At 36.8% G+C, this 26,110-nt stretch overlaps 2 protein-coding genes across 4 annotated transcripts; both read right to left on the bottom strand.

The window, feature by feature from the left end:
* Positions 1-139: 139 nt before the first annotated feature.
* On the bottom strand, positions 140-2,527 carry LOC111370215. Its single transcript, XM_022991901.1, has 3 exons — positions 1,085-2,527; positions 717-983; positions 140-598 (listed from the first exon to the last, which is right to left on the bottom strand). The coding sequence occupies exons 1-3, from the start codon at positions 2,525-2,527 to the stop codon at positions 140-142; spliced, it is 2,169 nt and encodes a 722-aa protein (XP_022847669.1).
* A 6,280-nt stretch (positions 2,528-8,807) lies between these two features.
* On the bottom strand, positions 8,808-10,898 carry LOC111370946 (solanesyl diphosphate synthase 3, chloroplastic/mitochondrial-like). 3 transcript variants are annotated; one of them, XR_002698523.1, is made up of 4 exons: positions 10,506-10,898; positions 9,508-9,600; positions 9,207-9,377; positions 8,808-9,125 (listed from the first exon to the last, which is right to left on the bottom strand). XR_002698523.1 is itself a non-coding variant. In XM_022992848.1 (4 exons), the coding sequence occupies exons 1-3, from the start codon at positions 10,647-10,649 to the stop codon at positions 9,227-9,229; spliced, it is 297 nt and encodes a 98-aa protein (XP_022848616.1). In that variant the 5' UTR covers positions 10,650-10,898; the 3' UTR covers positions 8,808-9,125; positions 9,207-9,226. The 3 variants fall into 3 exon arrangements, 2 of the variants coding, with proteins under 2 accessions (XP_022848616.1, XP_022848617.1); XM_022992848.1 differs by having other exon boundaries at positions 9,207-9,286; XM_022992849.1 differs by having other exon boundaries at positions 9,207-9,283.
* Between the last annotated feature and the right edge of the window lie 15,212 nt (positions 10,899-26,110).

Here is a 26,110-nt window from a genome sequence, read left to right as displayed (position 1 = left end):
TTGAACTTGGAAATGTTGTTATTAAATAAATATTTGTGTCCTCTAACAAATTGTGTCTGATATTACGTTCAAACAATGAATGGAAAAGTAAACCAACTGTCTTAACGGAGCCAAACTGTTGCAAGTTCTATGATATGTATCATCTGTTGACTTTCTTATCTTTTCTTTGTTTTTTTGATTGAATCTGACTTAATGGAACCAAACTGCTACAAATTCTGCGATTGTGACCACTTTCACCGCAACAACCGCATTTGACAGTTATGTTATCTTCAACTGCAGATCTAAACCTCTTCTCAGTAGGCCTTCCGCAACTTTGCTTTTGATTAGGTGGTAACACGACTATGTTCTCAAAGTCTTTGGGCATTATCCATTCATTTGGATTTCCTACAGGGAAAACAGTTTCGTTGTAAGTATTCTTGTATGCTTCTCTCGTGTAATAATATGAACAAAACTCATATGGATCCATCTTCACACTTGCAATCACAACCACAGCATGTGGACATGGTAGTTGATCAACTTGAAGCATCCTACACGTGCGTGTATGTCCTTCTATATCAACAACAAAAGTTAAATTTTCATAGTTGGCTGAGAACATTGCCTGATTAATACGCGCAACCACAACAAAAAAATAATATAACAAATGTCACTAAGAAATTGGCTACAACGAACAAGTTACAGGTCACAGATAACATTTCAAGCACAAATGTTGACATTACCCTCAAGTTTCTCATATCCGTGCTCATTTCCCTCATTTGCTTCTCATACTTGCTTGACAAGGTTGTGAAAGTCGCTTGCGCAGATTCTCGATGTCTACAAAACCACGACTGTATGGTTTGTCGCAATGACTCCAACAAAGCTACAATGGGATAGTTCTTGACAGATTCTGTGACTGCATTAATCGACTCTACTATATTCGATGTCATTGTAGAATATCGATTCGTTGGCATGTGGAATCGTGACCATTTAGAGGGCCCGACACTGTCCTACAAACATAAACATGATTATCTGTTAATGATATATTTCACAATACTGTAATAAATGTATGCACAAGGATATAATTTGATGGTAATATGTAATATATTACCAGGTAACCCCTTATCTTTCCATTAATCGTGTCAAGCTGTTGCATGTTATATTCGTATTCTGACAACGTATAGGCACGAACAGCTAAATTAAATGTTTGCGTTATATTTTTACCCGATTTTCCATAACGTGACTTTAGATTTTGAAGAAGATGATATGAACAAATTCCATGACATGTTCCTGGATACACCTTCTTAATAGCATTTTTGATGCTATTATGGCGATCCGATACGAAGCACAACCCTTCTCTATAGCCATACGCATTCCTCAAATTTTTGAAGAACCATGTCCACGAGGCATCATTCTCACTATCCCTAATCCCAAAAGCAAGTATGTATATGCTATTATTTGCATCTTGTGTACATGCTGTAAATAACGTCCCACCATAGTGTCCACTTAAGTACGTGCCATCAACCACAACAACTGGCCTACAATGTCCCCAACCTCGAATTGATGCGACTAGCGCCATGAAGCAATATTTGAACCTACTGTGACCATCAAGCTCCAGATCTGTGACCGTTCCAGGATTTGTATGTTGCAACATGGCAAAGAATCTTAGTATATTATTAAAAGAATCAGCTGGATCACCCCTAATCAGTTTCAAAGTTTCCTCCCGAGACCTCCACGCTTTCACATAATTCAACGATACTCCATACGTATGCAACACGTCATTACATATATCATTCGGGGTATACAGAGTGCGTGACGATGTGTACTTGTATTTTGTGCAGTGCGATACAAGTTCTTTTATTGCTTGCCTATGAGAACCAAGTACAATGTTAGAAGCACATCTGTGACCTTCTACAATATGCCTAATTTTAAACAAGTCCGTTCTAGCCATCCTAGATGCTCTACAGATCCAATCACACTCGTCATCTAAACACTTGACAAGATAGTCCTTCTTATCTAACCGAACAACCACATATTTAAACATGTTTTGGATCGTATAAAGGGACAAGCTCAGCTTCATGATTTTTTTGTTACGAAAAACCCTCCCCATCTCCACGTCCCTAGCGTTGGCGACCGATACAACCGTGACCTCATGCTCATAGTTGTCACACAACGATTCTATTATCGCCCCGCATATATCTAATGACATATCTATCAATGAAAATTTTGGTCCACTGGGTTCCACACCAAATGGTAACATTGCACTGTTTTGTTGGCTATCTTCTTCCGTGACCTCAATGAAGATTGGATATTTGGATGGGTCACGTTCCATATCTTTCAACGCCATGTATGACAGCACATTATTGTCATTCTTGATCACAATTGGAGGCAGTTCACTTTTCAAAACATACTTCATTGTGACTGCCACGTCAGTGGGATCCAATCCAATCTCAGCCATAACTGTATCCACCAGTTGCATGTACCCGCAATTACGATCGATTAAGACCAACGAAGGCTCTGAGCCATTCAATAGGCAAACATGTATGTATCCCATTTCTGCAACATCAACTAGAATAATGTCAATTACAAAACAAGGTATAGGTCACAACTAATGAATAACACAGTTTATGACACGGAGTAACATTTTGCGTGTAACAGCAAATTTGTCACAGTTTCATTGCAAATTGGAATAGGTCATGGCATCATGTCACATATGTGTCAAAGTTTCAAATGGAGCACAATACGATTATTACAACAAATATGTAAAAGTTTCAAATGCAAATGGAGATCAGGTCAGAGCATCAAGTCACAGATATTGAAAAGGAGTCTCAATATGTAGACGAGAGGAAATGCGTCACCAATTATAATGCAATTAAGATCACAGTCATAATTCACATATAACAGGGATTCCGCCGCAGTGGTTATCAGGCAGCAAGCGGATTTTGAGATTAATTGATTTTCAATGACATACCCGATGAAAACCGAAACCCCTGAATACGACGACTGCTGCTGAATTGGATGCCGTTCGGACGAATCCGTTGACTAATTTGCTGTTAAGCGATCGTCTTTCCCCAACTAGGACTTGGATTATGCGATTGACGTCAATCAAAGGAATTCCGTCAACCAAAAAAAAAGCAAATTCAATTTTTTTGTCGTCGGATTGGAAATGAAACATTTTATTTTAGGGATGTGAATCTATTATGATACAGACTGGCGTTAATGGAGATACGTGCGTTGATGGAGATATGTTCCTAGTTTTTAGGAAACTGATTTGGAAAGAGATTTTGACATACAGTTATTTATGAAATCTGATTTCAGAAACTGTAAACATGTTAGCTTATTTTTGAATTGGGCCATATTTACTACTGGTAATACGAATTTTTCCCTATATAAAATGAAGCAATCAGTAAAGCCCGAGCCACTCAAGCTATTCCAAGTCCTCCAAAAGGGGACCTCGAAGTTTCTAACATTAACACCAGTCTTCTAAAAATAACATCAGATGGTGGATTTCTAGACATGTCACCTGTAACTCGAAATGCGGGTATGTTCTTTATTTTCCTTTGTCTATCTCTCTCTCTCTTTTGAGACCATCCTTCATTTTTTGTAGGTTTTCCAAATATTCCTAAAGGATGAATCCAAGCTTTTAACAAGATTAGACTGGTAGGAATGATGGGAAAATCGATGCACTTCAAGGAATAGAAGGTACTCATGATTTTCGCGTGCCTCCTTGCAAAATACCTTTCACCATTAATGAATGTACTTTTGCGCTTAATGTAGATAATTTCAATAATGAAGATGAAACGAATTTTGAACTATGAGAGCTAACATTTCATAGACCAATCAAGAATCTCAGTTGTTCTATCTTCATTAGCTTTAGTTAACATTCATTCTTCAGAGACAAACAATCATGGGGTTGCGCTAATTTGTTCTGTCATGTTTGGTTGTCTACCTGGAATAACTCAAGGGTCCCCTTACTTGAAGGCTGCTCTCCAAGAAGCCAGAACTAATTATCTTTAGAACTATTTTAGGGATGTTTTGAAGAATGGATTTTCCAACATCCGGTCTTGGTGGGATGAAATAATTTAATTTTTAAAATATAATTACCAGCTCATTTCGTATAAATCCAACACCTTTGATGAAACGTATGGATGTATTTCTTAAAGACATTAACCTTTATTTATTTGAAATAAAGAAACATTTGGAGTGTCCAACCGCTGAAGAGAAGGTTGAGCAGTTGAAACTTTAAATATTCAACTGGAAGTCGAGGATTCTACTTGTTTTTTATTGGAAGATAAAATTAGTCAACTACCTTCTAAGCTGGACAGACTCCGCGATGAGTTTCAAGTCTTTCAGGAATAAAGAATATGTTTGGAATTGTGAAGGCCTCATTAGAAGAATCACAGACAAGAGATACCACTAGCATAATATCCATTGACTAGAAAAGAAAAATCCTTGAAAATAGTTTCTTGCAAGTAATTAATGGAGAGTGATCTTGGTCAAGTTGGGATTTTCTGATTTTCTTTAGGACCATATTCATCTTTTTTTGATTATGAACTTTTCTTCTTCATTTTCATGTGTATTTTTATTCCAGAAAATGGTAAACAAATCAAATAAACTTATTAGTTATGACTGAATTTCGGGGCTTGGATATGCACTTCGAGACTTGGACATGAATTCGATTTGAAGAAGACTTTAATTTTTTTGTACCTGACTTGAACTTGCATGATTTGACTTTAAGATCTAGGCTTAAATTGATTGAGTGGTCCTAAAAAAATGCATAAATAGTTTTAAGTTGTTTATGTTGCCTCTTACTTTCGTATTTATTGTGAAAACAATATGTCCAAAATTAATTTCATTACTTGGGTCATATCATAAGGTGCTGAGACATACACATGTAGAAAATGCATATCGCTTAATTATTTGCTAGTTGCTAGCACCAAAGTTTCCAATTTTGCACTTTTTAGAGTTCGACAAGACAAGAAGCCTTTCAAAGAGACAAACCCAATAATTCCAAAATATGGCATTTTAATTCATGACCATAATTTATTTATATTCCAGTCACGTTCTCTTTTGATTTTCAATTTTAATTCTCCTCGAATTTATTTGTAGTTTTGTTTTTCTAAAATTAAATCATATTTGAAAAATAAATAATTTATTAAATGGAAAAGTAAATGGAAATATTTTAACTCCCACCAACGTTCCCGTTCCATTGCCATCTTTAATGGAAAGAGACCGCTTGCTATATAGTTATCCAAATTTTACCATTTTCATAACAATTAATGAAGTAATTGAATTAGAAGTCGCCATAAAAATATGAATTTTAACGTTTAAATAGACCTTTAAAGAAAGGCCAATGAATTGTAAATTTTAAATTTCCACCTCACAAATAATTCAGTTTGTGATGAAATAAAGTGATAAAATTCAATTTTTCCTGCAAAGCATTAGTTTAAGAATGCACATTTTCTTGTGAGATCGGTACGTTTATCATCCATTTTCACTAAAAGAATAAGAAGGAATATAATCCGTACAAGATATTCAACTTTAGGCTAAACTATATACAACACTGTAACATATAAGGATTTGAACAACTCTTCTTAATAAAGTTAACATTTTAAGATGGAATTTGAAGTCTTATTATAGTATCAAAACCCATTAAATTTCAACGAACAATTCGATTCGATTAAGAATCAGAAAATGAGCATGCGAATTTCGAGATTGGTTTACTTGAAATGAGCCACAATCTTGTTGGATCATATTAAGGATAAATCATACCTTGATTCAAGAAGAAAATTCTTTATTAAAATTTCGAAGACGAGAACAAAAGACAAACAAATGTATATAGGCTTTTATGGGTTTGCTTGGACGATTCCTTTTAATAAGGCTAATCTTTAAAGACGGAACTCCAATTCAGAATAACAATACCAGAACTTGTGGACTAGTCAGATGTGTGGTACTTCAATAGGACCATGGATAAACAAGAGGGGGGTTTTAATCTCTAAGTACAAATAAAGTAGAAACGGTACAAAATGAGTATGTCGATAAATTCTTTGGTGATGGGGATGGATAGTCGTTTGTGTCAGCTTCTTTTTCCTCTTCATGAATTGTTTCCAACATCTTTGATGCTGGGTGCCTCGTGATGTTCACAAACTGTGGTGGTGCTACTTCGATTATAAATCTAGCAATTCGAGCATTCGCCATTTTTTCTTCAAATGTTAAGATACTAGTAATGTGAAAAAGGGCTAAAGTATATGAGGAGAGATTTGTTGAGATTGAGATGGTCTGGTCGAAATTTATAGGGGAATGCTTTGCTATATTTCCAATAACTCGATGATATTACAGCATTATGTGCAGTCTTAAATTGAGTGAGTGGTCCTAATCAAATGTTTAAATGATTTTAGGCTGCTTGTGCCGCCTCTTACTTTACGTATTTATTGTGAAAACAATATGTCGAAATTTAATTTCTTTACTGGGGTCATAAGGTGCTATGTGTATATGTATGTGTAGAAAATGCATATGCCTTTGAATATTTGCTTTTTGTTGGTAACGTTTGCTCTTTCCTGAAATTGACAGGAAGATGCCTATTAATGCCATCTTTCAGTAGATGATTGTCATGGAAAGGGTCTCCCGTAAGAGTTGGAAGGTGTCGTGTAGAATTATGTGGAACGATTACGTCATTAATCTCAAATTTATTGGGAACAATGGTTGATTTGTTGTCGTCTTGTATATACTATGTGTTTAGAAGTCGATAATCCATATATTTCTTAGCCCTTAATTTCGGTACTTAATTTTTTTTTGATTAATACCTTCTCAGCTTGAAAGGACAACCTAAGAAGACCTTATTTGGGGAAATTAAAAAAACAAAAAACAAAAAAAACAATAAAATAACTAGAAGGTAAAGTACAATGTACGATCAACTAACCAAACAACCAAGAAGTTCAGTATGTTATAAATATTGTTGAACACTTCATCTAAAAGGTTTAAATTGTTAGAAAATCGACACGTTTATTTAGTTAGATTCAGTTTTTAACACGATTCAACAAGTACATATCAAAATTGTTTTCATGTATACTTCTCGTACATGAATAATTGCAAAACTTAAACTCAAAACATACGTCTACTCTTATGTCTTCTCTAATACCATTTTGAACTACATAATTTAAATACTAACCCCGAACTTATTTAAGGACAACATGCATGTTGGAAATATGTAATGTTTGATATAAATTCGTTTCACGTTTCTTTTTAGCTTATCCAAAAGCTAAGTTTTGTCACTTATTTCGTCTCCCCCACAGAACCTTTCTATCACTTCTGCCGTTGCGTCTCTATCTAATATCCTTTTATCCATGGCAAGTCATATCTTTGGGGCAATTTGCGTCATAGCTTAGCAAAATGTGCAATGCAGATAGATGAACAAGATTAATAATAATTTGTTTTAAAATTTTTATCTACTTTCGGGGATGGACCCAGAAAATTTTTCAGTGCGGACGATATTAGTGAAGGTCTAAAAACAATGACATTATAATTTAAAGCACAAACATAATACTAAAACTAAAAAAACCCTAACAATTGTTCTTTACGAATTTTTATATTTTCATATTTTTGTACAATATAGACTAATGGCTTCCCGTGGAAAGCACCCATAAAATTATATTCTCTTTTCAACTTCCTAAAACCCACTATTCTAAAAGGTGCGCATTAGGGACGCCTAGGCATTGCCAATACTCGATACGTGGCGGAAAAGTCAAACTAAATGGCTTGACGCATTATTTAGCAATCAACAACAATCGTTGTGTGCTAATACACGTCTGGGCGCGCATAATTGTCTCTTTTTTTTTTTTTTTTTTTTTATTTTTTATTGTCTCTTTTTTTTTTTTTTTTTTTTAATTTTTAACTTTTAGTTAATTAATTAATTTATTTAAAATTCTTCTAAGTTAAGTCTTAAATGCTGATTTCTTGACTTCGTCGGTTCAAAATTCAAAATGGTCGTTTGAAGCCTTGAAAAAAGAATATCTCCCAAATATTCTTTTTTATTTACTATTTAATAGTTACATTTGGAGCTTATCTTTTTATTGAAAACTTTGAAAAAATGTATGAATTTCTTATAAATTTGTTTTAGATATTTGGCAGGTATTATTTTTAATTATTAAACGATTTTTCGATTGATTAAGAACTAAAATAATATTAAAATAAGAAACCGCTTTTTTGCGTCTATACCTCGCCTAGCCCAGAACTTGACTTTCACGTATCACCATGTATTACACCTTTTAAAACACTACTAAAAACCTTTATTGGATCGCTCTCATTTTCCTCCAAAAATCTCATCCTCTTTCGAGTCTCACCCTCAATATCCTCTTCCCCACCGTCACATTCCATACAGACCGTAGTTTGTAATCAGAGCTTCCAAATAGCATTACTAAAGTTAAGAGACGAGAGTGATAATCGGTTCTTAATTGGACTTCAGCATTGACATTTGAGCACGTGTCCAAAAAACAGAGGTATAAACATGAATAAGATCAAAAGTTCAGAAATTCCATCTTCATTTCTTAAATTAGAAAGACATTTTAAGTATATGAGTCATGCGGAGAAAAATACAAGTTCGGCCATTAAGGAAAAAAGAAGAGGTTAAAACAATACCAATACAATCAGGAACAAATGCAGGAGACTGGACTGGGCTGTAGTCCCTCCAAGGCTCAAGATGTTTCCTTTAAGTTTGTGCATGCGAGGCAAGTTCTACTAGTAACTCACTCGTAAGGTTAAGAAGATGGTTATCTATGAGTGAGTAAACCGAACTGTTTTGGAACTTGACATGGCAAATATTAGTTGAGCCAGCAGTGTTTGTGAAAGGCTCATTCACCTGTTTGTGACCAAAACGATGAAATTGCCAACAATTGAATAGTCAACCTTTCGAAGATAAAAATATACAATCCCAGACATGCATAGAAGATTAGCCAAAATCAATAAGGCAATGTAGCCTAGATGTCAGGAAATGAAAATCTTGAATGAGAAATTAGAACTTTATGGACTCTCTTCTCCTATGAAGCGCGAACATGATGACACGTAATTGAAAATGAAGATCTCACCATCGGTCGAAATCTCTTTCCTTCTACTCCCATCTTGAAGAAGTACTCTGCAGCAGTGGCGAGCTTTGGGACCTACAAGATTGAAGAGGAGCTATTATACTATCACTACAATTCAGTTGTCAGCCAAAGAAAGAGGACGTGAAAATCGAATACCTCTGCAATTACCATGGACCTTAGATTATTCGCAAGAATTGACTTTCATCGGCAACTGGAGAAAATGGATCTAATCGCTTCTGAGACAGAAATTGAACGGTAAAACAACAATGTCTCTGTTCCATGGATTTTAGAACCAATAAAGCACAGCTAAACTATCTGGAATAAAATCTGAAAAATGAGTTAACTAGATGTTTAGAAACATAGCTTCATTACTGTACAAAACCAATATTTTATAAAGGACTTGAGCACAAGGATTCGATTATCAAAGGTAAGCACCATGATTCAACATTGAGCTAACCTCAATTACAGAACTACTTTGATCATGAGCTTGTTGTCCCACACCACTTAGAGCACTTGAAACCAAAGAATGAATTGCTCTGAAACGCCAAACCTACTAATCATGGGCAGCAACGAGAAATACCATATAAACAATCAGAAAATTTAAAAATTACATACAAAATCCCACCAATTCAAGTACATCAGGAAAATGGACTTAAAGTTACTAGTCCTAAAAAATGCTATGACAGTAAGATGAGCATATTAGAGTAGAATCATGGTTCTCAGGACTTGAGACGAAAGACAAAGGCAGTACATGGATTGGACAACTGGAGATGCATGTGAATATTCGTGACATGTAACCTTCAACGTGTTTGACTGCCGTCACAAGTAGTAACCAATTTTATTAAACACTCCAGCGCTGCTGATGAATTGACAAACAAAGTTCCTTTAATTCATCCCTTCCAACAAATAACAAGACAAGTCACGTCTTTTATGACCTGGAACATTTTACCATTTCTTGATACTTGGTACCCTATTGTCAACATATAGCCCTGATATGTAACCTAATGCAGACCACCCGAAGCAATCGGCAAGCTTTGCAATTCCCATAACCCTGTTTTATTAAATCACCAAGCTCCGAATATTAATAGTCTAGATTCTAGAACAAGAGAAACACAGTATAGGGTCCTAAAAACGTGTGGATGAAGAAAGAGCAAACTTGAATAACTTGTAAATGATCCTCCGCTATAAATCTCCAAATTAGAGTATTATAACTGTCTAGTTATACAAATTTAATGCCAATATTACCTTTTAATAATTTTACTTACATATGGACTTTCGGGTTAAAAAATTTAATAATGACAACAAAGATTTCAGCTTTAAACCATGGCTCTTCAGTCCGTAACCCAGTTATTACAATTTACAAATTAACTTCAACGACCAACTCTCATCAATAGCAACCCTAAAATGTGTGACACTAATATCAACAAATAAAAATCAATGAACGAGTTGATTCACCTCCTCAGAAGAGCGCAAGGGGAAGAGAAATTGGTTGTCATGCTGGACCAATTGCTGCTCGTTATTACGTAAAGAAGAGAACGCCCATTGACGCCGGCAGTAACATGTCCTCGATATACGGGACACTCCCCTTGTAAATAACATCTCCTACATCGACAGTATCACCGAAACAATCAGCGAGATTAGTGCGTTGTGTGTGTGATTTGGGGAGGTCAATGAAGAAAACCAGAAATTGAAGGGATTCAGATTAGTTACTGAAGATGATAGCCGCCAATAATGTTCTGAAGAGTCTACCCAAAAATGGCCATATAAACGGCAAGACGATTCACGCAGATTGGGTAGGCCATGCGATTTGGCCGTGGAAGACCTAGTCGAAGACTTGAACTTCTTTGCTGTGACATTCATTTCCCAACATTTTATTATTATGTATGTACTCCCTATTTGACTCAGCTAAAAAAGTTAATTAAAATTTAAGTCAATATCGATATTGAATTTTAATTACACAGTTTACATGATTCATTACTTTTCAATAACACATTTTCCCCAGTTTGTACCAAAATCTATTAAAAATTTAATTTTATTTAAACTTAATAGGGACATAATGTTTCAATTCGAAGGAAAACGTCTAAATAGACAATAAAAATTACGGGATCAATTATGCTACAAGTATAGAAAAATTTGACAGACAACACATGACGAGATTGATTGGAAGACGAAAAGAGAAAAAAGAAAACAATTCAATTATCTATGACCACGTCAGCGTCGATAGGAATTGCATCAAGAATTTCTTGCACTCACGACTTTTTCCTTACGTGATAGTAGCAATTCACGACAAAGTAGTATTTGAAGTTAATGGGGATTATTTTTGCACAATTATAATCGTCAACAATTTATTGTGTGCCTATAGAGTGGCACTTTACCGTCTATTTAGATGTTTTGCATCGAGTGGGACGTTGTACGCATGATTTTAAGAGCTTGTGGTTCCCTATAGGAATTTATCCTGAATTTTGAAATATTTGTACTTTCAATTTCTTTTCACCTTCAGAAGAATGATGATATCCAAATCAATGGTACTAACTTAAATTAATTAATTATTTAATATCATTTAGTTGCCATCTCATTAGCACCGATGGCTATGAAAAGCAAATGTGAAATCGAAATAGGGATAAAAGTTAGAATTCTTTATTGTTGTGAGATTGAAAATGAATTCCAATGATGGGAAATGATGCTGAATAAAAGTTATATAACATGCAAAAGGTAGAATTCGGTGCAATTTACATGTGAAAATATGTACAGTAATTCGTCCATTTACTTGAGTTGGTATTGTCCAGTTGGCACAACATAATTGGATGGAGGGAAGTGTCCCAGATTGTACCACCTGAGACTTAAACTTGTCCATTGGTTTTGATCCTAAGGTCTTGATTTATTCTCCTAATTTATTTTGGTTTTTGGCTTAAGAACTATCTTCTTGTGTTCTGAACATGGAGATGGTAATTAGGGTAAACAGTGTTTTTCCCCGACTGTTTATGGGTGCCGAGTGGATTTAGGGATTGCTTGGGTGCAATAGGTGATATTGCTGGAAATTATACAGCAACGGAGACAAAAGAAGGAGAAGATGAAAAATGATCAAAGGTTGATGTGATATTCAAAGAAGACATGAACATCCTCAAACTATATTTGCCTCCTATCACTGTGCTTTTAAAGATTGAAATAACAAATAATTTGTAGGGTTTATCAAGCATCAATGAAGAGCACCAAAAGTAAAGTAATTCTTCAAATGAACAAGTGAAAACTAATGTTTTGAATATGTAAAGGATCAATATTTTGTTCAATATTTGGATGAATAGTAGAATGTTTTTCGTTGTGTTTAGGGATAAATACTATCATGTGTATTTAATTTTCAATCATTCCTTACACGAAATGGTTCCATCTCACCAAGAAAAAGTGCATTGACTCACCAACATACCACCAAAAAATTCAAAAGAAATCCAAGCAAAAGCTAGATTTTAAAGCCATGCGGCTGCATGGCTATAACGTTGGCTGCCACATCTGGTTCTCAAGGCCACATGCGATCATAAGCCTCAAAGGCCTATATGGTCGCATAAGCCATATACATGACATGATTTTTCCCATTTCTTAATTCATCCAAACGGGTTTTGAACAGCAAGATTACAACAATCTCTGACTTGTTCAAAATCAATATTAATCTTGAATTTAACCATAGTATAAATCAAAAGATTTCTATACTGATAAAAAGTTTTGAACTAGTTATTCCTTTTGACAATACTGATGAAATCACAAACACAAGTGTTATATTTTCACAAGTTCCTTTAATTCGCTTAGTGCTAATATGACTTTGCAATTATCCTTTTTCATTGAACTTTTAAAGTGAGAAACTCTAACTCTCTAATAAGATGATACCACCTTGAAGTTCACATATGTGAAGTTCTTCCAGTATCTTTATTAGTTTTAGAGATACTTGTATCCCGTACTGAATTTTATTAAGAATTTTATAACTCATTCCTTCAACTGTAACAACCAACATTATTTATCAAGGATGGGGTTTAATAATTTAATAGTGTTGAAATCTATCTACCTATCGAATGATTTGTAATTACCTTTTGAACCAAAATATACTTGCTTAGTATACTTTTGGTAGGGTTGCTATCATTGGTAGATTTAATTAAAGAGTTTCAACCCCATCCCACCTGATGTTGATCTTACTCACTCTTTTGTAAAATGTTTAGTCAATCGATCAGCTAAGTTTTCACTAGACTTAACATGTGTAAGAGAAATTATTTCATGCTTGATTAATTTTCTCACATACCCAAGTCTTAGACTTTCCATTATATGCTTAGCTATATCCGAGCTAGAGTAGCTTGACTATCATACAAGAAAGTTATTGAAGAAATATCATTTATATCTAAAAGGTATTTCATATAACAGATCTCTTAGCCACTCAACTTCTTTTCTAGTATCGGTTAATGCTACAAACTCTGACTCCATTGTTGAGTGAGTAATGCATGTTTGTTTCTTAGACTTCCAAGAAACTGCACCTCTTCTAAGAATAAATGCCAAACATGAAGTAGACTTGTTTTCTCCAACACTCGATATCCAACTAGCGTCAATATACCCTTCTAAAATAATAGTAAACTTTGTATATTGTAGTCCAAAATTTTTTGTTTTCTTTAAGTAACTAAAAGCCCTATTGATGGCCTTCCAATGTTCGAAACTTAGATTTCTAGTAAACCTACTTAGTTTACTCATAGCAAATGCAACATCGAGTCTTGTACATGGTGCAGCGTACATAAGACATCCAATTACACTTGCATATTCTATTTGAACTATTGCTCTTCCATCATTTTTTATGAACTTGATACTCAAATCCAAAGAGGTATTAGTCTCTTTAACGTTCAAGTGTTTGAACTTATTTATCATACTTTCAATATAATGTGATTGACTCAATGTAAAATCCCACTATCTTTTTTAACTTTGATACCGAGGATAGTATCCATTTGTCCAAGATATTTTATTTTGAACATGCTAATGATCAATATATAGACATATTGATGTAATTATGCTATCATTTTTTTTAGTATACAGACATTTGTCTATCGAAATATGATTAAAACCATTCGATATTATTTTAGAGTCAAATTTCTCATGCCACATTTTAGGGGCTTGTTTTAATCAATATTAGGACTTGATTAGTTTGCATGCCTTATGTTCATTTTCTGGTAGAGCAAACCCTTTTGGTTGTTCCGTAGAGACCTCATCTTCGAGATCTATATTTAAGAATGCTATCTTGACATCCATTTGATGAACATGCGAATCATAAATTGATGCTAGTGCAAATAAGATCCTTATTGAGGTTATTCTAGCCATGGTGCATCTGTATCAAAGTAAGTTATTCAGTGTCGATACCCTTTAACTCGACACCCTTTAACTACTAATCTACCTTGATGGGTATTAAGCATTCATTCGGAATTATATTTCTTTCTAAACACCAATTTACAACCAATGAATTTAGAATCCTTTGTTAAATCAACTATTTTCCAAGTGTTATTTGATATAATAGAATCAATTTTCATCATTTATTACCTCTATCCAAAATATACAATCTTCAGAAGACATTGCCTCCTTATAGATTTTAGGATAACTTTCACTTGAAGAACAAAAGAAATTATTCTTACGATATCCTTCCTATCTCCCTCTATTAGTAGAAAGAAATAAGTTGTGGATCCATTTCATCCGATCCTAGATCTTTTCTTTTCTAGTTCTTTTGTTTCTTCGATGTTCACTTTCAACATCTTTTATAGACGTCTCTTCTTGTGATTCTCTAAAATTCAGAATATCTTCATTATTTTTATTTTGAGAATTTTTTGCTATAATACATTCTCAAAAAACTCCTAGATCTTTTCTATTCTAGTTATCTAGGCCTTGCTATTTAGAGCATATCCCACAAAGACAAATTTGATACCTCTAGGACTTAATTTAATTCTTTTGGAATCTGTGTTCTTACAATAAGAAAGACACCCTCATACTTTGAAATAATTAATATGTGGTTTCTTTCATTTCCATGTTTCATGTGGAGAGATCTTATTCTTTTTCAAATGAATCCTATTTACTAAATGACAACTACTAAGTAAAGCTTCACCCTATAAGTTGAATAGTAATTAAGAATTTAATAACAAAGCATCTATCATTTATAAGAATTTTTATTCGTTCTTTCAGCTATACCATTTTGTTTTGTGCTCGTGGTGCAAAATATTGATGTATTATTCCATTTTGTTCACAAAATATATTGCATTCATTAGAGAAGTATTCTCTACTTCTATCATTTCTTAGAGTTTTTAGTTTTCTTCCTAATTGATTTTCAACTTTAACTTTATATGTTTTGAAGGCACTGAAGACTTCATCTTTATGCTTTAACAAATATAAATAAGTTTACCTAGAGCAATCATCAATGAAAGCAACAAAATATCTACTAGAGCCTCTTGTTAGCATGCCATTTAATTTATATTTATTGGAGTGAACAAGTTTAAGTAAGTTTTTTGATCTTACTACACCATGAAAAAGGCTTTTCAATCATCTTTGATTTAATACATGTTTCACATTTTTCTAAGTTATCAACTTCACATTGTATTAATCCACATTTAACAATTCTTTTCATAGTGCTAACTCCTATGTGTGCTAATCTACTATGCCATAAAATAAATGAATCAATAACAAAAGTAAAATATTTGATTTTATTAGAATCATTTTCAAGAGTACAAAGTTTGACCATTCTTCAGTACAATAATCCGTTCCAACAAAATACCTATTATGGGTAGTACAAGTTTTCGAGACTCAAAAATAGATTTAATTCCTGATTTTCCTAATAGAACTCAACTTGCTAAGTTTCTTTTCATTTCTGGTACATAAAAGACATTAGTCAAAATAATCTTCTTTCCTGAAGTGAAAATAATTTCCATATCACCTTTTTCAATCACTTTAGATCTTCTTTCGTTTCCCATTTGGAGCCCTTGATCATCTTTAATATCCTGATAAGTTTTTAAAAGAGACTTATCATAACAAACATAGATAGTTGCACATGTGTCATACCACTAACCTGAAACCTTTGCTTTGGATTGCATTGATTTTGCTCACCATAGTAATAATCTCATCAATGGAGTTTACTTGTCTTTCCTTCTTTTTTGTTTTTTATGACTGTAATCTCTTGCATAGTGTCCCGATTTTCCACAAAAATAGCAAGGTCCTTTGGACTTGGTTTTGAACTTCTCTTGATCCTTTTTGGGATCAAGAGGTTCCCCTTTCCTTTTTTACTTGTTAGAGTTATGCACATTGTCCACTGTATTGGTTTTTGAAGAGCTATCATACGAAATTTCGATTTTATCTTGTCCTTGATTCTTCCTTTATGCGAAGATGTTTTTGAATGTTTTCCAAAGAGAAGTCTTTGGGATTGTGAAGAATCTTTTTCCTATATCCTTTCGAAGTTCTCGAGAGCTTAGCAATAATTGCTCCCACTAGAAAGGATTTTCAACACTTTCAATTTTTTGACAATGATTTGCTATTCATGTACTTACAGCAACAAAGAAATATTATCGAGCATTTTGAGCAATCTTTCAAATGTAGATTTTGATTTACCTTTAATAAGCTAATGAGGTTGAGCAATGCCAGGTCTATCATCATCGCTTGCACTTTAATTTTGAATTTGGACATGGATAATCCTGCAAAACTACATTCTTCACTTTTCACGTAAAATTTAGCATCAGCAAAATGAGATTCTTCTTCTAGAAATGGCTTGAACTCAGTTACCATACATTTGACTTCTCTATCTTGGCTATATTTGAAGTAATGGTGATAAGTTGAAGGTACCACTCTAGTTTCATTTAGCCAAACACGTATGAGGAGTAACTCATAGGACATTTTAGCATTAATGATGTGGAAGAGAGTTCATGAAAGAGAGTTGAGGAAATCAAATACCCTATTTCTAGTTTCAGTCGAATCATGCCAATGGTTCATTGACTTTTCTGGTAGAATCCTTGAATGATGATTTTGCTTTTGGACAAATAACGAACATTAATTTCAATCTTCCTCACTGTCTTCACCGGCATAATGTTTACAATAGACTCATAATCAATCATCATGCAATTTATCCTACATCTTTGAATATAACCACTAACATATAGTGATCTATTATATAAACGAGAACCCAGTTGTAAATCTTCATCTTGAAATGTAATGGCAGCCACACAGTTTGTTGAGGTGTAGATCTAATATATTATAAGACCTTGCCTTTATATATTTCCAGTTCGATCAATGCCGCGATAAAAGCCATTTATCATCAAAAGGAAGATTAAGGGGCTCTGCTAAACTCGTATTGGAAGAAATATTATTGAGTCAGATAGTTTTCTTCTATTTCAAACTCTCTCTCAATACATTCCTTGCCTTATTTTCCTCCTTTATATTAATAAAATTGGAGGTAAAACATTCCTTATAAAAAAACCCTGGGAAAATAATCACTCAGAGTTGGTAGTCTAGAAAAGGCAAGTGAAGTAGTTTCCACTTCTGTTGATTTAGTAGATATTCTTGAATTGACTTTAGAATTTCTCTTTTGGTTATTTCTTGATCTCGATTTCTTGTCATAAATACTGGTATTGTAGAGCATTTTAATGACGTCTTCATAGAAAAGTCCATGCCCCCCTGATTTTGTTCCTGTAAGAGGTATCGAATGTGACATTTTAATTATTTTATCTGACATTCGGTGTTTCTCCTTCTTGCTTATGAAGGTGGACCGACCATCACCGATCTTGTCTTCGTACTCTGAATTAGAATTCCAAACATTCAAGTCATCTGTCATAATTTTGTAAAATGTTAGATGATTTGGTGTACGTTGTTCAACCATCCCTGGATATACATAATTAATGGTGACTTCTCCATCCACTTCAAACTTTACTATGATGGTTACTTCTAGAAGTTGAGTTCCAAACTCCTCAACCGAGAATTTACAAGCATCGTATGTATGAAAAAAATGTATCCTTCTTCTTTGTAATGGAAATTGGATCTAATGATCCAAATGAAACTATCGGGCAGGCGATTGTCGAAGTTTCTCTGATTTCAAGTTTGATCTTATTTTCTTTGTCCAAGTAGACAACAAGATTTTGAGGACGAAACACTTCCCCAATGGGTGGCTGATAATTTTATGAAATTTGCAATATTTAGGATGAATTGTTTTACCAGTTTCCTCCGATCTCTTTGGTGCTGAAAGCTCGATTATTTTCTGTTCAAGAAGTTGATCCAGAATTCCAAAAACTTCAGAATCTAAGAATGGGTACTCCTTCTTTTCAAGTTCTTTTAGAGTCACATGACCTCTGCTTTGGGCTTGTCCTTTGTTAGGTCTAAACTCGTGCTTTAACTTTGGATTTAGGCTCGACCTTTGGAAGGCTATCTTTGTAGAGATGTAGAGATTGTCATAACTTCTTTGGACTTACCTACCTTGACATCCTTCTTTATTTCTTTCTTAGGATCTTTCTTATCACATGAACCACATAGTAAATGACTCATATGCCTTGTAATTTGGAGCTCTAGGTCATAAGCATGTGTCGCCAACTCTTGAAAAGATTGGGGGCATATTTACTTGGAGATTATAGAGTAATCCCCATTGCATGCCTCGTACACATATATCGATGAAAGATACTTTGCTCATTCATTCTTTGCAATTAACTAAGAGGTTCTTCCAGTGGTTGATGTACTTTGCAATGGGCTCTTCCTTGCTCTATTTCGTTCGAGCAAGTTTTAGAAGGCTAACAGTTTTCCTGGTGCTATAAAAGCTTGTTAATAATTCTCACTCAAGTTGATCTCAACTATCAACTGACCTAGTTGGTAAATCCATTTACCATTCAAATGCGGCACCTTTGAGGGAGTGTACGAACTACTTTACCATGGTAATATTGTAAGTGCCAACGTTGTTACATGTCTTAATTGAATGAACAATATGTTGCTTCATGTTGCCACTCCCATCAAAACACTAGAATTTCGAAGGTTGGTAACCAAATGGCATCTTCATTTCGTCGAGTCGATGACTATAGGGCTTAGCATACCAATGAAGATTGCAATGAACTACCATACTAGACACGAATGGTATTTGTGATCATATGTTGAAGTTGTTGGACGGATAGAGAGTCAAAATAGAATTGAGTGGTGTCATGCATCACGTTTTAAACAACAGTTCGATCATACATATCTTATTTCAGTTAGCGTTCTTGGACATCTGGATCTTCAATTTTGGAAGATCCTGCATTTTCTTGATTTTCTTCAACCACCAGATTTTGTAACTCTAGCCAGTGTATGAATGTAGCAGTCTACGCATCTTTGTATTCTAGTAACTTTGTTAATTTTTCAATGACTAAAGTCATTTACTGGATTCGGTCAACTGAGCTCAATATCGCTTTCGTGACTGTAACTGGCTTTCGTGACTCTTCAGATGAAGTATTGTCTCACCATATTTGCAGAGAAGTGGCATGAAATGATCCAAACACAGATCTATCACTGGAGATGGAACCAGAATGAGAACTTTCCACCGAAATCTTGGTCTTTTTTGTGGAACGAGAGTTTGGCTTTTTGAAAACAATTTTCATTTTGCCTTTGTTAGGGCACTCCTTAAGTGATGGGACTAGTTGAATTTTTACAAAAAAAAAAATTTTGGGCTCCTTAAATAATTGCCTTTCATTTATGCTTTGTGTAAATTTAATAGAACTCCTTTGTTCAAATATCATTTTTAATTTACTAAATAATTCTTATTACAATAATTTCATAATGCTTCCGCATTAGATAAAATGTAGAAATTGATTCAAGCTGTTAAAGTTGGGATAGTTACATTAAGGAAGAAGATCTTTACCGAGGTGAGTGATTGCAGTGGGGTATAATAATATGTTTTTAAATTAAAAAATAATTAGAAACCGATTATTGAATAAAAACAATTAATACCTGATTTTTTAAATTGAAAATTAAAATATAGGATTTTAGGTTATTTTTCATTCATTTATTATTATTATTAATTTTTTATCACATTTCACAAGACTTGTGTACTTTTAGCAACTTCGGGCTACTATATATATAACATGATGAATAGGCTACCTATTAGATATATACTAGTCAAATTTTAATTAACTTTTAGTAACAATACATGTGACAAACTATCTGAGATGGTGGTGGACCAACACCCTCCTATTTGCCTAGTTGTGCTCAGCGTTTCGTCTACTCCATCCAGTATATATGATTTGAAAAATGAAGGTGGGGCTTCCTCCTCCGTTTTACCTCTGGTGTGAGAATTAGTTTATAGGCTTGAAAAAATGTGATTGGAATTCTAATGGTGAAAAAGAGAGAGAGAGAGAGAGAGAGAGAGAGAGAGAGAGAGAGAGAAACCTCTTTCCTATGTCGCGTCCAGAGGTATTTATAGACATTAGGGGCCGAGTAATCGCTGGGCAGATGTGGTGCCACGTGTCCCACGGTGGCGTTCCCACTATGCCCACGTTTTAAGTGGGGGGTCTCTAGTTTTTCGCTTGGAGTTTGTTTCTGTATTAGCAGCCATGGAACATAGTTAATTCACTAGGAGTTTTATGGTTAAGTGTTTGGATAGGCAGTCCCATGCCAGTTGTAGACCTCGCGTAATGGTAGAGCGCCCCTAGGGGGGTCGATGACCTCTCGTAGTGGTAGAGCGCCCCCTGGAGGTAGTGGTGGAGCGCCCCTAGGGGGTCGACGACCTCGTGTAGTGGTAGAGCGCCCCCTAGAGGTAGTGGTGGAGCGCCCCTAGGGGGTCAACGACCTCGCGTTGAAGTGCTGTGATCCATCTTACTTGCCGTCGAGGGCGGTTTCCTCTACCAACCTATATTATTAGCCCCCTACCCCTTGTCGATGTTCTCGACAAGGGGTAGCAATTTTCTTTATTTAGGTTGGTTTGAAAATTTTCCTCTTTTTTTTTTTTTTTTAACAAAGGAGTAGTTCGTATTAATAAGTCGAACAATGTAAACGCGATCGAATGGTAATTTTACTGCACACATGGCACCCCACCAATGGTCCCAATATTGGAGGGAAAATTCCTTCCAAAAGTTAGAATTTTTGTATTTATAAAAGGCGGGTAATTCCTATTTTTGAGAATCACTTTCACTTTCACTCAACATCCTAGGCCTCCTCCCTTCTAAGGTAATTTTCTCTCCTCTTTTAATCCAAAGTCTTGCTTTGAATTTCTTCTCGTCGTCTTCTTTGTTGTCATGTATAAAACTATTCTTTCTTCTCCTTTCAATGAGAAAAGTGATGGGTATAGTTACTCGACTGGACCTTCGTCGGAGGGGATCCACCACTTAAGTTGGAAAAATGTCTAGGTAAGTACGATCGGGTGGATGACTACGTTTATAGAGCCCCCGGTCCTAAAGAAAGACTCCCCGGGTCCGACCCTCGCGAGATAGCCGTGTACAAGGACATTATGGACGGGGGTCTTCGGTTCCCCATTTATCCCTTTTTTGTGTCGATTTTCAACGAGTTCCACCTTACTCCTAGTCAAGTTAACCCTAATGCGTGGAGAAAATCGTTATATTTTCTATATGTCTGTCTTAAACGGGGAATTTCGCTTTCCATCGATCTTTTCAGGTGTGTCTTTGAAATGCATGAGCTAGTTCAGTGTAATGCATTTGTCTATTTTACCACTAGGGTTCCTTTGCAATTTCCTAAGTTTAGAAATTCGAATAGCAGATGGAAGTCTCGGTTCTTCTTCATCCGGCCTTTAACGGGTCAATTCTCTTTTAAAACCAATTGGCGACACCCCCAAATTCGTCTTTTCCATAGCCAAGTAGAAGTTACCCCCTTTCTAGAAGCTCAAATTCAAGAGTTGGTCGATGTACCGCCTTATGCACCTGACTTAGAATCAGTTCTGACCATGAAGAACATGTTGATAGTGGGGATGAGTCGTACTACCGGTAGGTTGTTTCCGTCGTTTTTTTATTGCTTGCACACATGTTTACTTATTATTTTTGCTCTTAGTTTGTTGAAACTAATGAGTTTGGATGTGTGTGTTCAGATATGGATTTTGATCTTGATGGGGTATTGAAGACTCTATCAGGAGGCGATGAGGGGCATGCCTTTGTTGATGGTTAGCTCTTGTGCTTACCTCTTCCTTCCTCCCCCCCTTTTTTTATTACTCTACCTTGTAACCTTAACGGATTCCAACTTATATGTGCAGGGACAGAGCTTGATCTTGAAGGGGTAATGGATTTCATGCCTGTCCAGGGGCAGGAGGGTGAGGCGACGGGTAAGTCGGATCCATCACCTATCCCTTCGAAGAGAAGGAGTGCGGCCGACCTAGGGGAGAAGTCTCGGATGATCAACGAGACTTCCCAGCCTTCAGACGAGCCTCGTGAGGTGGCTCCAGTTCCTAAGCCGGGAGCTCCCAGTTGTACATGTTGCGAGCGCGAGGACTCACTCCCTAACTTTGGGTTTCTTCCCACCCGGGGTTATCATGAGATGGGGGTGCTAAAGTCTTTGGTGACACCTGCTCGTTCTAGAGCAATTGCAGGGCGTAGTGCAGATGACATTGAAAGGGCTGCGGCTGTTTATCTTCAGAGGGTATGTTTCCCATTTCGCAATTTCTTTCATGTTGGGTCTCGCCTTTTAAGCTAGTTTTTAATACTTGATTTCACCATTTCTTCCCTTTTTTTTTTAGGTGGTGGCCCTCCAGACCGGACTCGCAAAATCGAATCGCCGCCTGGCCTCGGAGCTAAAAAATCTCACTGAAGAAAAGAAAAAGGAGGCTCATCACTACAAGAAAAAATTATCTTCCTTGAAGAAATATTTGGAGACGTCGAATGCTCGAGCTCGTGAGCAGGAGACGGAGAACGACAACCTACGTTTTATTTTGGCTCGCGCTCCTGAGGAGGCGATTGAGAAGTATAAGGCCTCAGCTGAATATGCTAGAGATCTCAAGGCATCTGTGGAACAGTATAAGACGTCGTCTGATTATGCTAGGGCTTTGAATTCATATGGGGGGGAAGGCGATGTCAGCGTCTATCAAATTCTCCAAGGAGTGGATTATGGCCGAGCATCCTTCTATAGACCCCTCTGGCTTGGATAGATTTTTTGCGCAGCGCAAGGGAAAGGAGAGTGCAGCTCAGTCGTCCAAGTCACTTGGTCGTTCATCGCGAGGCGATAGTGGGGATCTCTCCCCTTTGGGCTGAAGCATTTCTTAATTATTGTTTTCTTTGCTAGCTCTTCATTTTTCGTGTTTACTTTTGTTTAGTGTTGTTATCTCCTACTTGCTCGGGGTGTGGACAAGAATTTCTCGGATGTATAAACATGTTTTTCATTCGATATCATTACTGCTGAGTGCGTGGTTCTTTCAAATTGTTATTTCTATTTTTCTTTTTACCGCCTGATGGTGCGGGGTGTTAGTTTTTTTTTTTCTGACTAACATCCAGTGATTGATGGCCTTAGCCAAATTTAGCCTTATGTTACCCCGTGCTTAAGTAGTAGGCTATGTCGTCCACAGGGAGAGGGGTCCTGCAGTTTAGGACCTCAGCCAACTTTTTGACATTTCATGGTTCTTTGCCTAGCTGTGTAGGCTCTGTCGATCGCAGGGGTTGGTCTGACGGTTAAGGGCCTCAGCCAATTTTTTGACTTTTCAGGGCTCTCCGCCTAGCCGCGTAAGCTCTGTCGATCGCAGGGGGTGGTCTGGCGGTTAAGGGCCTCAGCCAATTTTTTGACTTTTCAGGGTTCTCTGTCTAGCCGCGTAGGCTATGACGATTGCAGGGGGTGGTCTGGCGGTTAAGGGCCTTAGCCAATTTTTTTACTTTTCAAGGCTCTCCGCCTAGCCGCGTAGGCTATGTCGACCGCAGGGGGTGGTCTGGCGGTTAAGGGCCTTAGCCAATTTTTTGACTTTTCAAGGCTCCCCGCCTAGCCGCGTAGGCTATGTCGACCGCAGGGGGTGGTCTGGCGGTTAAGGGCCTTAGCCAATTTTTTGACTTTTCAAGGCTCCCCGCCTAGCCGCGTAGGCTATGTCGACCGCAGGGGTGGTCTGGCGGTTAATGACCTTAGCCAATTTTTTGACTTTTCAAGGCTCTCCACCTAGCCGCGTAGGCTATATCGACAGCATGTCTTCGTGGGATGAGCGTGAATTTCAAAGTTGCCTATTAGCATAAAAAATTCTTTGTCTTGTGAGCTCAGCAGGCGCACCGGGATGTCCCAGCTAGGCTGGCCCTTCCATAGAGCCCTCATCATCCGTCACCGCCAAGGTCTTTCATTGAATAAGAAATGTTACAAATAAAGGTGCCTTCGTAAGGCATTACATGGAGAAAATAAACGATGCAATCTAGTCTATTGTATTTACAAAAGTGCAGCCTGTGCGCACATTTCGAAATCTACTGGTAATACTTTTTGAGGTATTCCGCGTTCCACGGTCTACCTAGCGGCCTTCCTTTCATATCTTTCAAGCTATAAGTTCCCTTTCCCAGCCCGCAGATTACCTCGTACGGGCCTTCCCAGTTGGACCAAGCTTTGGTGGGAGGTGTCCTGCCGTCGCTGCATCTCTTAGCACGAGATCTCCTGGCTGGAAGACCCTTGGCTTGACTCTCTTGTTGAAGTACTCTGCGGCTCTTTGTTTATAAGCCATCATTTTTATTGCCGCCTTATCCCTTACCCCTTCAAGGAGGTCGAGTTCTCCTCTAGTCGCTGCTTCATCATGTTGCTTGACTTTCATCCTTCCCGTCTCGCTTAATATCTCAACCGGAACCACCGCTTCCATCCCAAAAGCCAATTTGAATGGCGTCTCCCCGATCGAATCTCGAGGAGTTGTGTGATATGCCCATAGTACATTGGGCAATTCCTCCGCCCAAAGCCCTTTTTCCTTTTCCAGCCTCGTCTTCAGATCCCATAGTATGGTTCGGTTGGTCACTTCAGCCTGCCCATTTGCCTGTGGCTGAGCAACTGAAGTCAGCCTGTGGTCGATGTGGTAACTTGTGCAGAATGCTCAAAAACTATGATTGTCGAATTGTTTTCCATTATCAGTAATGATTACTCTGGGTATGCCAAACTTGCATATGATATTCTTCCAGACAAATCCCTGTACCTTTGTAGTTGTGATGGTGGCCAATGGTTCAGCCTCCACCCACTTAGTAAAGTAGTCTACGACGACTAGCAAGAACTTCCTTTGTCCCTTAGCCAGGGGCAAAGGTCCCAAGATGTCCATCCCCCATTGGAAGAAAGGACACACCTCGAAAATTGTCGTCTGTTGCTCGGCAGGAATGTGGATCAAATTTCCATGGCGTTGACATGCATCGCATTTCCTCACCAAATCTTTAGCATCTTCCTTCATATTAGGCCAATAATATCCTTGTCGAAGCGTCTTGAACGCAAGTGCAGTGGCCCCTTGGTGGTTGCCACAAATTCCCGCATGTACCTCGACCAGCACCTCCTGTGCCTCTGTTGGTCGCAAACACTTCAAATACGGCATTGTGAAACCTTGCTTGTAGAGCAGTCCATCGATGATGGCAAACCAGGCTGCCCGAATTTTTAGCCTTCTTGCCGTAAAAGCATCTTCCGGCAATTTGTTCTTTGTTAGATATTCAAAAAACGGGTCCATCCAACTCTCCTCATGCTCTACATTCATAACATCTGTCGTGTGTGGAATGCTAGGTTGCTGCAGAATTTGCACGCTTGCTGTGCGAGGTAGACGTCTGGGGTTAGCGGATGCGAGCTTAGCCAGCGCGTCCGCTCGCTCATTGTCCTTTGTGGAACCTTAGTTATCTTAAACCTGGTAAACCCCTTCTACAAGTTTTTGTCCTTCATTAAGTATGCTGCCATCTTTCCGTCTTTTACTTCGAATTTCCCTGTCATTTGCCCGATTATCAATCGAGAGTCGCTGCAAATTTCTACTGAAGTTATCCGAGTCTGGCTGCCAATCTTAAACCCGTGATCACTGCCTTATACTTGGCATCGTTATTTGTAGCTGGGAATTCAAAACGCAACGAGTACTCCAACTTTTTACCATTCGGCCCTATCATTATGATCCCAGCTCCGGATCCTTCGTCGTTCGAAGATCCATCGACAAAGATTTTCCA

The sequence above is a fragment of the Olea europaea genome, chromosome 21, assembly GCF_002742605.1.
Source record: "Olea europaea var. sylvestris chromosome 21, O_europaea_v1, whole genome shotgun sequence".
In the NCBI taxonomy this organism is placed as follows: domain Eukaryota; kingdom Viridiplantae; phylum Streptophyta; class Magnoliopsida; order Lamiales; family Oleaceae; genus Olea; species Olea europaea.
Note: the sequence above shows the minus strand (reverse complement) of the source record. Positions and strands in the feature narration are given on the sequence as shown.

Bases quoted from the DNA above. Each gene is read 5' to 3' on its own strand.
- LOC111370946 (XM_022992848.1), bottom strand. From the start codon at position 10,649: ATGTTATTTACAAGGGGAGTGTCCCGTATATCGAGGACATGTTACTGC. The intron at 9,601-10,505 runs GTGAATCAACTC...CATGATTAGTAG, and splicing joins CCTTGCGCTCTTCTGAGGAG to GTTTGGCGTTTCAGAGCAAT. The intron at 9,287-9,507 runs GTTAGCTCAATG...TTTCTGTCTCAG, and splicing joins AAAGTAGTTCTGTAATTGAG to AAGCGATTAGATCCATTTTC.
- LOC111370215 (XM_022991901.1), bottom strand. From the start codon at position 2,527: ATGGGATACATACATGTTTGCCTATTGAATGGCTCAGAGCCTTCGTTG. The intron at 984-1,084 runs GTAATATATTAC...TTATGTTTGTAG, and splicing joins GAAAGATAAGGGGTTACCTG to GACAGTGTCGGGCCCTCTAA. The intron at 599-716 runs GTAATGTCAACA...CGTATTAATCAG, and splicing joins CGGATATGAGAAACTTGAGG to GCAATGTTCTCAGCCAACTA.